The sequence below is a fragment of the Hoplias malabaricus genome, chromosome X2 (assembly GCF_029633855.1).
Source record: "Hoplias malabaricus isolate fHopMal1 chromosome X2, fHopMal1.hap1, whole genome shotgun sequence".
NCBI lineage: Eukaryota > Metazoa > Chordata > Actinopteri > Characiformes > Erythrinidae > Hoplias > Hoplias malabaricus.
The window spans coordinates 25,739,889-25,760,642 of NC_089819.1; the positions used below are offsets into that span (position 1 = coordinate 25,739,889).

Genomic DNA, 20,754 nt, shown 5'->3' on the forward strand with positions numbered 1-20,754 from the left:
CAGGGGAGGAACTGCCCTGTAAGAAGCATTCAGGGGCAGGTCAAAGTAAAGAGGCAACAGACAGAGAGAGTTTATGATACAAAGTAGTGATTATTGTGATTATTCGTAAAACCAGCTATGATACCAATATTGATGTAATATCTTTAAAGTGGTAGATTAACCAAAAGCCTGTTTGAAAAGGTAGGTTTTTCAAACAGGATTTAAAGACTAAGAGTGTGTCTGAGCCCCAAACAGTAACAGGAAGACTATTCCAGAGTTAAGGAGCTTTGTGGGAAAAGGCAAGGGTAATAGAGGGTGAATAATAGAGGACCAAGCACTGATCTTTGCAGAACAACATATTTAATTAAAGTATTATGTGAGGATTATAATTAAGAGAAATCAGATGTGATTTGGGCTGATTTTGGATTCTCAGTCAAATGGAATCAAACATATCATTAAAAAAACTATTGATATCATTACTAAGGAAATCAGAGGAGACAATGGAGTTGATTTCATTTTTGTCTGCTGATTAGATTTGACACCGTGCTAGGAACAGAGTTGTTCTTGTTGTTTTCATCACCTTCATCTCATCACGTCTCCACAGAGACTCTGTAAACCACAGAGGTGCTGGAGAGGGAATAAACCGCTTGGTATGTGTTAGAGAGGAGACGTGGAGACGCCTGATCCATTCACCTTCACAGTCAGAAACCTGAGACTGTGATTCCAGGTGATTGTCCTCCACTGTCTTCCAGGACACTGACCAGCATTGTGTCCACTAACCACAAAAACACTGTCCAGTACTCAGTCTACTTTCAAGCGCTGTGCCCACCAGAACACTGTCCAGCGTTTCTCACAATCTCAGTGCACTTCCCCTTTAAGGAAGTATTGATACGCCGCTGGGACTGAGGAACAGCTCAGTGTAAACTCTCAGGAACTTGGGTTCCTCTTAAGGTGGACTGTTGTTTGTTGAGGTGGAACGGTTTTGGAAGTGAGAGTACACAAACAGCAGCTCATACAGCGCGTGTGACACTGGGGGAAAGTAGCTCGCGGTTATTACTATTGTTATTAACGTTCTCATAATTAAGAACACAAAAATAAATGGACAGGAGAGTTTATAAAGTTACAGCCTCCTTAAGAGGCGTTCAGGGGGAGGAGCAGTGTGGGCGGAGAGGGAGGGAGGGAAAAATGTTAAAAAAAAAAAAAAAAAATCACGTGTTTGAAGATCAAAGGAGATCCGGCGTTGGCTCGAGATAGAGAGTTGTGTGTGTGTGTGTGTGTGTGTGTGTGTGTGTGTGAGAGAGAGAGAGAGAGAGAGAGAGAGAGAGAGAGAGAGAGAGAATGTGTGTAGCTATGAATCTGATCGGCTGAAGTAAACAGAGCTGTGGAGGTTGTTTGGGAAATATTTTTGGGGTTTTTGTTGTTGTTGTCTGGGGGGGTGGGTTTAATCCCGTTTAGTCGAAACGTGCCTGTGCCCGGATTCTGGATGAACGGCTCGTGGCCCGGAGGCGCGCGGTGAGATTATGCTGATGTCCGCGCGGAGAAGATGATGCCGCATGCCCGGGCTCGGGGGCTGTTCGGCGGCGGCTGTTCCTCGCTACTCCCGCTGCTGGGGCCGGTTCTAACGTTGGTTCTGGTTCTGGCTCCGGACAATGTCTGCGCTAAAGACGTGGCCTTCGTGGAGGTGGTTCTTTTCGAGTCGAGCTCGAGCGGGGACTACACCACGTACACCACCGGCCTTCAGGGACGCTTCTCTCGGGCAGGAGCCACCATCAGCGCCGAGGGAGAGATCGTACAGGTGAGCACACATTTCTCCACTCACGCGCCGCTTTCTCTCTCTCCGAGCTTCGGCTCAGTGCCCCGTGTCTTTACCGCAGTGGCCTGGCTCCAACTCCGGCTCCGCGCAAAATGGCCTCGCGGCTCGGGCTCCTCTCTAAAGTTTCTGAAGTTGAGGAGGAGCAGAAGCCCAGCTCCTGCGGACCGCCCGGAGGCTCCAGCCGCGGTTATGGCCAGGGCTTGGTGCTGTTTCAACTTCAGACTCTGCTTTTGGAAATAAGGCAGAAAACAAAATTTAACCTTTACCTTCCAACTGCGCGAGAAACGAAGTCGCGCAGGAGGCAGCGCGAGGTGAAGCGGCTGGTTCCAGGCCTCTGTTCGTTGTAAAGCGGCTTTAGTGTGGAATTGGGCTGCTTTTGCTGGGACTTGTTTGTCGGGAGAGGTTCTGGACCAGGTTCCAGTTAGAGCTCGTGAACTGTGTGAATTGCTGGTTCTGATGAGGAACATAAACCTGAATGTTTAAAAAAAAAAAAAATTCCAAACGCTTCAAAATCATCAGAAACATAAAACGAGAAGAACTCTGCCTCGAGGCCACGGCAGATCTGAGCTTTGTGTTTCTTTTGAAGTCTGCGCAGGACAGAAACAGGACCATGTCACTGAAGAAAAAGGAGAAGGCGGAGGGAGATCTCTGCTCTCATTGTAAAAGTGTGTAAAATGAAGTTCCAGGAGAGGAAACGGAGCACAGCACAGTTTTAACTTCTACAATTAACATAGAACACGGCTGAGTTATGATCCTTAAATAAATAAATGTACTCTATGTTCCACTGAGGACACCTCCACAGTCACAGGTTTCCTGAGATCCACATATAAACACATTAAGATGTTTGAAATAAAATCAGGGCCATAAATATTTAGAGAAATGATGTTCACAAATAATCTCACAGCGACAGATCAATGTGAACGAAGGAAAAACTCTTAAGTTAAGGTTTGAGGTGGTAATAAATACTGAGCTGTAGAATTGTGAAGATGTGCAAAAGGGTTTCTTTAAATGGAAATTCTTTTCTGAGAGACACATATTTGTGTCCAACAGCAGAATTACAAACTGAGAAGTTAATTACTTTTAATGACTAATCAATCAGCTAATGCCCACTGACTAACCAATCGGAGCGCTGTCCACTGAGTAACCAATCAGAGCTCTGTCCACTGAGTAACCAATCGGAACGCTGTCCACTGAGTAACCAATCAGAGCTCTGTCCACTGAGTAACCAATCAGAGCGCTGTCCACTGAGTAACCAATGGGATCCCTGTCCACAGAGTAACCAATCAGAGCACCGTCCAGTCCAGTAGTTTGTTTATGTTTTGGTTTCTTTAAAGTACAGCGTTAAAGACTAGTATCGAGTCGAGGTCTAAACTTCTCACAGGTGTCTGTTCAGCTTCTTATTCACTAAATTTTCATTCAAACTTTCCAGATCCACATTCAATAGTGCCTTTATTTCTTTTTTTTTTATTTCTCAATACACACACACCTGCAATCACAGAAACACACACACACACCTGCAATCACAGAAACACACACACACACCTGCAATCACAGAAGCACACACACCTTCAATCACAGAAGCACAGACACCTTCAATCACAGAAACACACACACGCACCTGCAATCACAGAAGCACACACACCTTCAATCACAGAAGCACAGACACCTTCAATCACAGAAACACACACACACCTGCAATCACAGAAGCACACACACCTTCAATCACAGAAGCACAGACACCTTCAATCACAGAAACACACACACGCACCTGCAATCACAGAAGCACACACACCTTCAATCACAGAAACACACACGCACCTGCAATCACAGAAACACACACGCACGCACACACACCTGAAATCACAGAAACACACACACGCGCGCACACATCTGCAATCACAGAAACACACACACCTGCAATCACAGAAACACACACACACACACCTGCAATCACAGAAACACACACACACACAACTGCAATCACAGAAACACACACACACACACACACAACTGCAATCACAGAAACACACACACACACAACTGCAATCACAGAAACACACACACACACACACACACCTGCAATCACAGAAACACACACACACACAACTGCAATCACAGAAACACACACACACACACACACACCTGCAATCACAGAAACACACACACGCGCACACACACCTGCAATCACAGAAACACACACACGCGCGCACACACCTGCAATCAGAGAAACACACACACGCGCGCACACACCTGCAATCAGAGAAACACACACACGCGCGCACACACCTGCAATCACAGAAACACACACACGCGCGCACACACCTGCAATCACAGAAACACACACGCGCGCACACACACCTGCAATCACAGAAACACACGCGCGCACACACACCTGCAATCACAGAAACACGCACACACACCTGCAATCACAGAAACGCACACACACCTGCAATCACAGAAACGCACACAAACACACACACCTGCAAACACAGAAACACACACAAACACACACACCTGCAATCACAGAAACACACACACACACACACCTGCAATCACAGAAACACACACACACCTGCAATCACAGAAACACACACGCGCGCACACACACCTGCAATCACAGAAACACAAACCCGCGCACACCTTCAATCACAGAAACACACGCACGCACACACACCTGCAATCACAGAAACACACACGCACGCGCACACACCTGAAATCACAGAAACACACACACACGCGCACACATCTGCAATCACAGAAACACGCACACACACCTGCAATCACAGAAACGCACACACACCTGCAATCACAGAAACGCACACAAACACACACACCTGCAAACACAGAAACACACACAAACACACACACCTGCAATCACAGAAACACACACACACACACACCTGCAATCACAGAAACACACACGCGCGCACACACACCTGCAATCACAGAAACACAAACCCGCGCACACCTTCAATCACAGAAACACACGCACGCACACACACCTGCAATCACAGAAACACACACGCACGCACACACACCTGAAATCACAGAAACACACACACGCGCGCACACATCTGCAATCACAGAAACACACACACCTGCAATCAGAGAAACACACACACACACACACACACACACACCTGCAATCACAGAAACACACACAACTGCAATCACAGAAACACACACACACACAACTGCAATCACAGAAACACACACACACACACACACACCTGCAATCACAGAAACACACACACACACAACTGCAATCACAGAAACACACACACACACACACACACCTGCAATCACAGAAACACACACACACACAACTGCAATCACAGAAACACACACACACACACACACACCTGCAATCACAGAAACACACACACGCGCGCACACACCTGCAATCAGAGAAACACACACACGCGCGCACACACCTGCAATCAGAGAAACACACACACGCGCGCACACACCTGCAATCACAGAAACACACACACGCGCGCACACACCTGCAATCACAGAAACACACACGCGCGCACACACACCTGCAATCACAGAAACACAAACCCGCGCACACCTTCAATCACAGAAACACACACACACACACACACCTGCAATCACAGAAACACACACACCTGCAATCACAGAAACACAAACACGCGCGCACACACACCTGAAATCAGAGAAACACACACACACACCTGCAATCACAGAAACACACACACGCGCGCACACACACCTGCAATCACAGAAACACAAACACGCGCACACACCTGCAATCACAGAAACACGCACACACACCTGCAATCACAGAAACACGCACACGCACCTGCAATCACAGAAACACACACACCTGCAATCACAAAAACACACACACACACACACCTGCAATCACAGAAACACACACACACCTGCAATCACAGAAACACACGCACGCACACGCACCTGCAATCACAGAAACACACACACACACCTGCAATCACAGAAACACACACATGCGCACACACACCTGCAATCAGAGAAACACACACACGCGCGCACACACCTGCAATCACAGAAACACACACGCGCGCACACACACCTGCAATCACAGAAACACACACACACACGCACACCTGCAATCACAAAAACACGCACACACACCTGCAATCACAGAAACACACACACCTGCAATCACAGAAACACACACACCTGCAATCACAGAAACACAAACACGCGCGCACACACACCTGAAATCAGAGAAACACACACACACACCTGCAATCACAGAAACACACACACGCGCGCACACCTGCAATCACAGAAACACGCACACACACCTGCAATCACAGAAACACGCACACACACCTGCAATCACAGAAACACGCACACACACCTGCAATCACAGAAACACGCACACACACCTGCAATCACAGAAACACAAACACGCGCACACACCTGCAATCACAGAAACACGCACACACACCTGCAATCACAGAAACACGCACACACACCTGCAATCACAGAAACACGCACACACACCTGCAATCACAGAAACACAAACCCGCGCACACCTTCAATCACAGAAACACACACACACACACACACCTGCAATCACAGAAACACGCACACACACCTGCAATCACAGAAACACGCACACACACCTGCAATCACAGAAACACACACACTTGCAATCACGGAAACACACACACCTGCAATCACAGAAACACACACACGCGCGCACACACCTGCAATCACAGAAACACACACACGCGCGCACACACCTGCAATCAGAGAAACACACACACGCGCGCACACACCTGCAATCACAGAAACACACACACGCGCGCACACACCTGCAATCACAGAAACACACACACCTGCAATCACAGAAACACACACACCTGCAATCACAGAAACACAAACCCGCGCACACCTTCAATCACAGAAACACACACACACACACACACCTGCAATCACAAAAACACAAACACGCGCGCACACACACCTGAAATCAGAGAAACACACACACACACCTGCAATCACAGAAACACACACACGCGCGCACACCTGCAATCACAGAAACACGCACACGCGCGCACACACCTGCAATCAGAGAAACACACACACGCGCGCACACACCTGCAATCACAGAAACACACACACGCGCGCACACACCTGCAATCACAGAAACACACACGCGCGCACACACACCTGCAATCACAGAAACACACACACCTGCAATCACAGAAACACAAACCCGCGCACACCTTCAATCACAGAAACACACACACACACACACACCTGCAATCACAAAAACACGCACACACACCTGCAATCACAGAAACACACACACCTGCAATCACAGAAACACACACACCTGCAATCACAGAAACACAAACACGCGCGCACACACACCTGAAATCAGAGAAACACACACACACACCTGCAATCACAGAAACACACACACGCGCGCACACCTGCAATCACAGAAACACGCACACACACCTGCAATCACAGAAACACGCACACACACCTGCAATCACAGAAACACGCACACACACCTGCAATCACACAAACACGCGCACACACCTGCAATCACAGAAACACGCACACACACCTGCAATCACAGAAACACGCACACACCTGCAATCACAGAAACACGCACACACACCTGCAATCACAGAAACACGCACACACACCTGCAATCACAGAAACACGCACACACACCTGCAATCACAGAAACACAAACACGCGCACACACCTGCAATCACAGAAACACGCACACACACCTGCAATCACAGAAACACGCACACACACCTGCAATCACAGAAACACGCACACACACCTGCAATCACAGAAACACGCACACACACCTGCAATCACAGAAACGCACACACACCTGCAATCACAGAAACACACACACCTGCAATCACAGAAACACACACAAACACACACACCTGCAATCACAGACACACACACACACACTGCAATCACAGAAACACACACACACCTGCAATCACAGAAGCACGCACACGCACCTGCAATCACAGAAACACACACACACACGCACACACCTGCAATCACAGAAACACAAACCCGCGCACACCTTCAATCACAGAAACACACACACACACACACACCTGCAATCACAAAAACACGCACACACACCTGCAATCACAGAAACACGCACACACCTGCAATCACAGAAACACGCACACACACCTTCAATCACAGAAACACACGCACACACACCTGCAATCACAGAAACACGCACACACACCTGCAATCACAGAAACACAAACACGCGCACACACCTGCAATCACAGAAACACGCACACACACCTGCAATCACAGAAACACGCACACACCTGCAATCACAGAAACACGCACACACACCTGCAATCACAGAAACACACACACACACCTGCAATCACAGAAACACACACATGCGCACACACACCTGCAATCAGAGAAACACACACACGCGCGCACACACCTGCAATCACAGAAACACACACGCGCGCACACACACCTGCAATCACAGAAACACACACACACACGCACACACCCCTGCAATCACAGAAACACACACACACCTGCAATCACAGACACACACACACACACACACCTGCAATCACAGAAACACACACACACCTGCAATCACAGAAACACACGCACGCACACGCACCTGCAATCACAGAAACACACACACACACCTGCAATCACAGAAACACACACACACCTGCAATCACAGAAACACACGCACGCACACGCACCTGCAATCACAGAAACACACACACACACCTGCAATCACAGAAACACACACATGCGCACACACACCTGCAATCAGAGAAACACACACGCGCGCACACACCTGCAATCACAGAAACACACACGCGCGCACACACACCTGCAATCACAGAAACACACACACACACGCACACACCTGCAATCACAGAAACACAAACCCGCGCACACCTTCAATCACAGAAACACACACGCACACACCTTCAATCACAGAAACACACGCACGCACACACACCTGCAATCACAGAAACACACACACCTGCAGTCACAGAAACACACAAATGCGCGCACACACCTGCAATCACGGAAACACACACGCGCGCACACACACCTGAAATCACAGAAACACACACACGCGCGCACACATCTGCAATCACAGAAACACACACACACACCTGCAATCACAGAAACACACACACACACCTGCAATCACAGAAACACACACACACACCTGCAATCACAGAAACACACACACACACCTGCAATCACAGAAACACGCACACACACCTGCAATCACAGAAACACGCACACACACCTGCAATCACAGAAACACGCACACACACCTGCAATCACAGAAACACACACACCTGCAGTCACAGAAACACACAAATGCGAGCACACACCTGCAGTCACAGAAACACACACACGCGCACACACCTGCAATCACAGAAACACACACACGCGCACACACCTGCAATCACAGAAACACACACACGCGCACACACCTGCAATCACAGAAACACACACACGCGCACACACCTGCAACCACAGAAACACGCGCACACACCTGCAATCACAGAAACACACACACGCGCACACACCTGCAACCACAGAAACACGCACACACACCTGCAATCACAGAAACACGCACACACACCTGCAATCACAGAATTACGCACACACACCTGCAATCACAGAAACACGCACACACACCTGCAATCACATAAACACGCACACACACCTGCAATCACAGAAACACGCACACACACCTGCAATCACAGAAACACGCACACCTGCAATCACAGAAACACGCACACACACCTGCAATCACAGAAACACACGCGCGCACACACACCTGAAATCACAGAAACACACACACGCGCGCACACACCTGCAATCACAGAAACACACACACGCACACACACCTGCAACCACAGAAACACACACACGCACACACACCTGCAACCACAGAAACACACACACGCGCACACACCTGCAACCACAGAAACACACACGCGCGCACACACCTGCAACCACAGAAACACACACGCGTGCACACACCTGCAATCACAGAAACACACACGCGCGCATACACCTACAATCACAGAAACACACACGCGCGTACACACCTGAAATCACAGAAACACACGCGCATACACATCTGAAATCACAGAAACACACACACACACCTGCAATCATAGAAACACGCACACACACACACCTGCAATCACAGAATGACACACACACCTGCAATCACGGAAAGACACACACACACCTGCAATCACAGAAAGACACACACACCTGCAATCACAGAAAGACACACACGTGCGCACACACACCTGAAATCACAGAAACACACACACACACCTGCAATCACAGAAACACACACCTGCAATCACAGAAACACACACACCTGCAATCACAGAAACACACACACGCACGCACACGCACCTGCAATCACAGAAACACACACACGCGCGCACACACACACCTGAAATCAGAGAAACACACACACACATACCTGCAATCACAGAAATATGGGAAACCGTTCAGGAAATAATTATAATGTACTTTGTACATATATATTGGTTTATGGAGAAACTACTTGGTTTAATGGCACATACATTGGTTTTAAACTGTTGGTTTGTATATATCGGTTTGTGAGTATATATTGGATTATCAGTTTATACATTGATTTCCTAGCATATATATTGGTTTGTATATATTGGTTTGTTGGTATATATATTGGACTCTCAGTACATACATTGGTTTATTAGCATATACATTGGTTTCTTGGCATATAAATTGGTTTGTGGGTATATATATTGGTTTGTGGGTATATATATTGGTTTGTGGGTATATATATCGGATTACCAGTACATACATTGGTTTTCCAGCGTATATATTGGTTTGTTTATATCGGTTTGTGGGCATATATCGGTTTGTGGGCGCATATATTGGTTTGTTTATATCGGTTTGTGGGCGCATATATTGGTTTGTGTATATCGGTTTGTGGGCGCGTATATTGGCTTGTTTATATCGGTTTCTGGGCATATATCGGTTTGTGGGCACATATATCGGTTTGTGGGCGCGTATATTGGCTTGTTTATATCGGTTTGTGGGCATATATCGGTTTGTGGGCGCATATATTGGTTTGTGTATATCGGTTTGTGGGCATATATCGGTTTGTGGGCGCATATATTGGTTTGTTTATATCGGTTTGTGGGCATATATATTGGTTTGTGTATATCGGTTTGTGGGCATATATTGGTTTGTGGGCGCGTATTGGTTTGTGGGCGTGTATAATGGTTTGTGGGCGCGTATTGGTTTGTGGGCGTGTATAATGGTTTGTGGGCGCGTATTGGTTTGTGGGCGTGTATAATGGTTTGTGGGCGCGTATTGGTTTGTGGGCGTGTATAATGGTTTGTGGGCGCGTATTGGTTTGTGGGCGTGTATAATGGTTTGTGGGCGTGTATAATGGTTTGTGGGCGCGTATTGGTTTGTGGGCGTGTATAATGGTTTGTGGGCGTGTAATTTGGTTTGTTTATATCGGTTTTTGGGCGCATATTTATAGGTTTGTTTATATCGGTTTGTGGGAGCATATATTGGTTTGTTTATACCGGTTTGTGGGCATATATATTGGATTCTGTGCTGCATGGTAGAAATTTGCCGCTCAGTGCTGTTCAGCGAGTAGCCTGTTTTGATTGTGCTGCGCGATTTTAATGAACCTCAGTTTGGACAAACTTTTGACATATTCCAGATAAAACCGAGTGGCCCGGTGACCGAGCTCCGCGATTATAAATACTAAATAAAGGTCATAATAAAGATAACAAAGCTCAGACTAGCCGATTGGATTACGTTCTACAACAATGTATTATGTACACATCGAACAGTCCCTTTCGTTCACCGCGGCTCTGCGAATCAGGAGCTAACTTCAGCGTCGTAGAAAACACATTGTTGTAGAACGTAATCCAATCGGCTAGTCTGAGCTTTGTTATCTTTATTATGACCTTTATTTAGTATTTATAATAGCGGAGCTCGGTCACCGGGCCACTCGGTTTTATCTGGAATATGTCAAAAGTTTGTCCAAACTGAGGTTCATTAAAATCGCGCAGCACAATCAAAACAGGCTACTCGCTGAACAGCACTGAGCGGCAAATTTCTACCATGCAGCACAGAATCCAATATATATGCCCACAAACCGGTATAAACAAACCAATATATGCTCCCAAAAACCGATATAAACAAACCTATAAATATGCGCCCAAAAACCGATATAAACAAACCAAATTACACGCCCACAAACCATTATACACGCCCACAAACCAATACGCGCCCACAAACCAATATATGCCCACAAACCGATATACACAAACCAATATATATGCCCACAAACCGATATAAACAAACCAATATATGCGCCCACAAACCGATATATGCCCACAAACCGATATAAACAAACCAATATATGCGCCCACAAACCGATATATGCCCACAAACCGATATAAACAAGCCAATATACGCGCCCACAAACCAATATATGCGCCCACAAACCGATATATGCCCACAAACCGATATACACAAGCCAATATACGCGCCCACAAACCAATATATGCGCCCACAAACCTATATATGCCCACAAACCGATATACACAAACCAATATATGCGCCCACAAACCGATATATGCCCACAAACCGATATAAACAAACCAATATATGCGCCCACAAACCGATATATGCCCACAAACCGATATAAACAAGCCAATATACGCGCCCACAAACCAATATATGCGCCCACAAACCGATATATGCCCACAAACCGATATACACAAGCCAATATACGCGCCCACAAACCAATATATGCGCCCACAAACCGATATATGCCCACAAACCGATATACACAAACCAATATATGCGCCCACAAACCGATATATGCCCACAAACCGATATAAACAAACCAATATATGCGCCCACAAACCGATATATGCCCACAAACCGATATAAACAAACCAATATATGCGCCCACAAACCGATATATGCCCACAAACCGATATAAACAAGCCAATATACGCGCCCACAAACCAATATATGCGCCCACAAACCGATATACACAAGCCAATATACGCGCCCACAAACCAATATATGCGCCCACAAACCTATATATGCCCACAAACCGATATACACAAACCAATATATGCGCCCACAAACCGATATATGCCCACAAACCGATATAAACAAACCAATATATGCGCCCACAAACCGATATATGCCCACAAACCGATATAAACAAGCCAATATACGCGCCCACAAACCAATATATGCGCCCACAAACCGATATACACAAGCCAATATACGCGCCCACAAACCAATATATGCGCCCACAAACCTATATATGCCCACAAACCGATATACACAAACCAATATATGCGCCCACAAACCGATATACACAAACCAATATATGCGCCCACAAACCGATATATGCCCACAAACCGATATAAACAAGCCAATATATGCGCCCACAAACCGATATATGTGCCCACAAACCGATATATGCCCAGAAACCGATATAAACAAGCCAATATACGCGCCCACAAACCGATATACACAAACCAATATATGCGCCCACAAACCGATATATGCCCACAAACCGATATAAACAAACCAATATATGCGCCCACAAACCGATATATGCCCACAAACCGATATAAACAAGCCAATATACGCGCCCACAAACCGATATATGTGCCCACAAACCGATATATGCCCAGAAACCGATATAAACAAGCCAATATACGCGCCCACAAACCGATATACACAAACCAATATATGCGCCCACAAACCGATATAAACAAGCCAATATACGCGCCCACAAACCGATATATGCCCACAAACCGATATAAACAAACCAATATATGCGCCCACAAACCGATATATGCCCACAAACCGATATACACAAACCAATATATACGCTGGAAAACCAATGTATGTACTGGTAATCCGATATATATACCCACAAACCAATATATATACCCACAAACCAATATATATACCCACAAACCAATTTATATGCCAAGAAACCAATGTATATGCTAATAAACCAATGTATGTACTGAGAGTCCAATATATATACCAACAAACCAATATATACAAACCAATATATATGCTAGGAAATCAATGTATAAACTGATAATCCAATATATACTCACAAACCGATATATACAAACCAACAGTTTAAAACCAATGTATGTGCCATTAAACCAAGTAGTTTCTCCATAAACCAATATATATGTACAAAGTACATTATAATTATTTCCTGAACGGCTTCCCATACACCTGCAATCACAGAAACACACACGCGCGCACACACACCTGAAATCACACAAACACACACACGCGCGCACACATCTGCAATCACAGAAACACACACACACACCTGCAATCACAGAAACACGCACACACACCTGCAATCACAGAAACACGCACACACACCTGCAATCACAGAAACACACACACCTGCAGTCACAGAAACACACAAATGCGAGCACACACCTGCAATCACAGAAACACACACGCGCGCACACACACCTGAAATCACAGAAACACACACACCTGCAATCACAGAAACACACACACGCGCACACACCTGCAATCACAGAAACACACACACGCGCACACACCTGCAACCACAGAAACACACACACACACCTGCAATCACAGAAACACGCACAATCACCTGCAATCACAGAAACACGCACACACACCTGCAATCACATAAACACGTACACACACCTGCAATCACAGAAACACGCACACACACCTGCAATCACAGAAACACGCACACCTGCAGTCACAGAAACACACAAATGCGCACACACACCTGCAATCACAGAAACACACACGCGCGCACACGCACCTGAAATCACAGAAACACACACACGCGCGCACACACCTGCAATCACAGAAACACACACACGCGCACACACCTGCAACCACAGAAACACACACACGCGCACACACCTGCAACCACAGAAACACACACGCGCGCACACACCTGCAACCACAGAAACACACACGCGCGCATACACCTACAATCACAGAAAAACACACACGCGCATACACCTGAAATCACAGAAACACACACGCGCGTACACACCTGAAATCACAGAAACACACACGCGCATACACATCTGAAATCACAGAAACACACACACACACCTGCAATCATAGAAACACGCACACACACACACCTGCAATCACAGAATGACACACACACCTGCAATCACAGAAAGACACACACACACCTGCAATCACAGAACGACACACACACCTGCAATCACAGAAAGACACACACACCTGCAATCACAGAAAGACACACACACCTGCAATCACAGAAAGACACACACACCTGCAATCACAGAAACACACGCACGCACAAACACCTGAAATCACAGAAACACACACACGCACACACACACCTGCAATCACAGAAACACACACGCGCGCACACACACCTGCAATCACAGATACACACACACGCGCACACACCTGCAACCACAGAAACACACACGCGCACACACCTGCAATCACAGAAACACACACACGCGCACACACCTGCAATCACAGAAACACACACAACTGCAATCACAGAAACACACACACGCACAAACACCTGAAATCACAGAAACACACACAACTGCAATCACAGAAACACACACACGCACAAACACCTGCAATCACAGAAACACACACGCGCGCACACACACCTGCAATCACAGAAACACACACGCGCGCACACACACCTGCAATCACAGAAACGCACACGCGCGCATACACCTGCAATCACAGAAACACACACGCGCACACCTTCAATCACAGAAACACATACACGCGCACACCTTCAATCACAGAAACACACACACGCGCACACACCTGCAATCACAGAAACAGACACACGCGCACACACCTGCAACCACAGAAACAGACACACAAGCATACACCTGCAACCACAGAAACACACACGCGCGCACACACCTGCAATCACAGAAACACACACGCGCGCACACACATCTGCAATCACAGAAACACACACACGCGCACACACCTGCAACCACAGAAACACACACGCGCACACATCTGCAATCACAGAAACACACACACGCGCACACACCTGCAACCACAGAAACAGACACACAAGCATACACCTGCAACCACAGAAACACACACACGCGTACACACCTGAAATCACAGAAACACACACGCGCATACACATCTGAAATCACAGAAACACACACACACACCTGCAATCATAGAAACACGCACACACACACACCTGCAATCACAGAATGACACACACACCTGCAATCACGGAAAGACACACACACACCTGCAATCACAGAACGACACACACACCTGCAATCACAGAACGACACACACACCTGCAATCACAGAAAGACACACACACCTGCAATCACAGAAACACACACACACACCTGCAATCACAGAAACACACACCTGCAATCACAGAAACACACACACCTGCAATCACAGAAACACACACACGCGCGCACACACACACCTGAAATCAGAGAAACACACACACACATACCTGCAATCACAGAAACACACACACCTGCAATCACAGAAACACAAACACGCGCGCACACACACCTGCAATCACAGAAACACAAACACGCGCACACACCTGCAATCACAGAAACACGCACACACACCTGCAATCACAGAAATCAAATCAAATCAAATCAAATTTATTTATATAGCGCTTTTCACAACTGATGTTGTCACAAAGCAGCTTCACAGAATTCCAGTAAGACAAGATTTGACATGAAATGTAAAGACAAATGTAAAACCCTCAAGTGAGCAAGCCAGGGGCGACAGTGGCAAGGAAAAACTCCCCCAGCTGAGGAAGAAACCTTGGGAGGAACCAAGGCTCACAAGGGGTGACCCATCCTCCTCTGGTCAATCTACTGGTGATGAAACACGCACACACACCTGCAATCACAGAAACACGCACACACACCTGCAATCACAGAAACACGCACACACACCTGCAATCACAGAAACACGCACACACACCTGCAATCACAGAAACGCACACACACCTGCAATCACAGAAATGCACACACACCTGCAATCACAGAAACGCACACACACCTGCAATCACAGAAACACACACACCTGCAATCACAGAAACACACACACACACACACAAACCTGCAATCACAGAAACACACACACACACAAACCTGCAATCACAGAAACACACACACACACACACCTGCAATCACAGAAATGCACACACACCTGCAATCACAGAAACACACACGCACGCACACACACCTGAAATCACAGAAACACACACACGCGCGCACACATCTGCAATCACAGAAACACACAAACCTGCAATCACAGAAACACACACACACACACACACCTGCAATCACAGAAACACACACACACACCTGCAATCACAGAAACACACACACACACCTGCAATCACAGAAACACACGCACGCACATGCACCTGCAATCACAGAAACACACGCACGCACAGGCACCTGCAATCACAGAAACACACACACACACACACCTGCAATCACAGAATGACACACACACCTGCAATCACGGAAAGACACACACACACCTGCAATCACAGAACGACACACACACCTGCAATCACAGAACGACACACACACCTGCAATCACAGAAAGACACACACACCTGCAATCACAGAAACACAAACACGTGCGCACACACACCTGAAATCACAGAAACACACACATACACCTGCAATCACAGAAACACACACCTGCAATCACAGAAACACACACACCTGCAATCACAGAAACACACACACGCGCGCACACACACACACCTGAAATCAGAGAAACACACACACACATACCTGCAATCACAGAAACACACACACCTGCAATCACAGAAACACAAACACGCGCGCACACACACCTGCAATCACAGAAACACAAACACGCGCACACACCTGCAATCACAGAAACACGCACATACACCTGCAATCACAGAAACACGCACACACACCTGCAATCACAGAAACACGCACACACACCTGCAATCACAGAAACGCACACACACCTGCAGTCACAGAAACGCACACACACCTGCAATCACAGAAACACACACACCTGCAATCACAGAAACACACACACACACAAACCTGCAATCACAGAAACACACACACACACACACCTGCAATCACAGAAATGCACACACACCTGCAATCACAGAAACACACACGCACGCACACACACCTGAAATCACAGAAACACACACACGCGCGCACACATCTGCAATCACAGAAACACACACACCTGCAATCACAGAAACACACACACACACACACACCTGCAATCACAGAAACACACACACACACCTGCAATCACAGAAACACACACACACACCTGCAATCACAGAAACACACACACACACCTGCAATCACAGAAACACACGCACGCACATGCACCTGCAATCACAGAAACACACGCACGCACAGGCACCTGCAATCACAGAAACACACACACACACCTGCAATCACAGAAACACACACACACACACACCTGCAATCACAGAAACACGCACACACACCTGCAATCACAGAAACACACACACGCGCACACACACCTGCAATCACAGAAACACACACACGCGCACACACACCTGCAATCAGAGAAACACACACACGCGCGCACACACCTGCAATCACAGAAACACACACGCGCGCACACACACCTGCAATCAGAGAAACACACACACACACGCACACACCTGCAATCACAGAAACACAAACCCGCGCACACTTTCAATCACAGAAACACACACGCACACCTTCAATCACAGAAACACACGCACGCACACACACCTGCAATCACAGAAACACACACACCTGCAGTCACAGAAACACACAAATGCGCGCACACACCTGCAATCACAGAAACACACACGCGCGCACACACACCTGAAATCACACAAACACACACACGCGCGCACACATCTGCAATCACAGAAACACACACACACACCTGCAATCACAGAAACACACACACACACCTGCAATCACAGAAACACGCACACACACCTGCAATCACAGAAACACGCACACACACCTGCAATCACAGAAACACACACACCTGCAGTCACAGAAACACACAAATGCGAGCACACACCTGCAATCACAGAAACACACACGCGCGCACACACACCTGAAATCACAGAAACACACACACCTGCAATCACAGAAACACACACACGCGCACACACCTGCAACCACAGAAACACGCACAATCACCTGCAATCACAGAAACACGCACACACACCTGCAATCACATAAACACGTACACACACCTGCAATCACAGAAACACGCACACACACCTGCAATCACAGAAACACGCACACCTGCAGTCACAGAAACACACAAATGCGCACACACACCTGCAATCACAGAAACACACACGCGCGCACACACACCTGAAATCACAGAAACACACACACGCGCGCACACACCTGCAATCACAGAAACACACACACGCGCACACACCTGCAACCACAGAAACACACACGCGCGCACACACCTGCAACCACAGAAACACACACGCGCGCATACACCTACAATCACAGAAAAACACACACGCGCATACACCTGAAATCACAGAAACACACACGCGCGTACACACCTGAAATCACAGAAACACACACGCGCATACACATCTGAAATCACAGAAACACGCACAATCACCTGCAATCACAGAAACACACACACACACCTGCAATCATAGAAACACGCACACACACACACCTGCAATCACAGAATGACACACACACCTGCAATCACAGAAAGACACACACACACCTGCAATCACAGAACGACACACACACCTGCAATCACAGAAAGACACACACACCTGCAATCACAGAAAGACACACACACCTGCAATCACAGAAAGACACACACACCTGCAATCACAGAAACACACGCACGCACAAACACCTGAAATCACAGAAACACACACACGCACACACACACCTGCAATCACAGAAACACACACGCGCGCACACACACCTGCAATCACAGATACACACACACGCGCACACACCTGCAACAACAGAAACACACACGCGCACACACCTGCAATCACAGAAACACACACACGCGCGCACACACCTGCAATCACAGAAACACACACACGCGCACACACCTGCAATCACAGAAACACACACACGCGCACACACCTGCAATCACAGAAACACGCGCACACACACCTGCAATCACAGAAACACATACGCGCGCATACACCTGCAACCACAGAAACACACACACACGCGCACACACCTGCAATCACAAAAACACACACGCGCGCACACACACCTGCAATCACAGAAACACACACGCGCGCACACACACCTGCAATCACAGAAACGCACACGCGCGCATACACCTGCAATCACAGAAACACACACGCGCACACCTTCAATCACAGAAACACATACACGCGCACACCTTCAATCACAGAAACACACACACGCGCACACACCTGCAATCACAGAAACAGACACACGCGCACACACCTGCAATCACAGAAACAGACACACGCGCACACACCTGCAACCACAGAAACAGACACACACACCTGCAATCACAGAAACACACACACACACACACCTGCAATCACAGAAACACGCACACACACCTGCAATCACAGAAACACACACACGCGCACACACCTGCAATCACAGAAAAACACACACGCGCACACACCTGCAACCACAGAAACACACACGCGCACACATCTGCAATCACAGAAACACACACACGCGCACACACCTGCAACCACAGAAACAGACACACAAGCATACACCTGCAACCACAGAAACACACACACGCGTACACACCTGAAATCACAGAAA

The 20,754-nt window shown here is 47.4% G+C and overlaps 1 protein-coding gene across 2 annotated transcripts in view; it reads left to right on the plus strand.

Annotated features, from left to right (window-relative positions):
* The first annotated feature begins 1,348 nt into the window (after window positions 1-1,348).
* The window catches only part of LOC136677516 (E3 ubiquitin-protein ligase znrf3-like), a 99,602-nt gene continuing 80,196 nt past the window's right edge, over window positions 1,349-20,754 (plus strand). For both annotated transcript variants that reach the window (XM_066655084.1, XM_066655085.1), the window contains exon 1: window positions 1,349-1,774. In XM_066655084.1, the coding sequence (XP_066511181.1) occupies window positions 1,523-1,774 (252 nt within the window). In that variant the 5' untranslated portion in view covers window positions 1,349-1,522. The remainder of the gene's footprint in view (window positions 1,775-20,754) is intronic.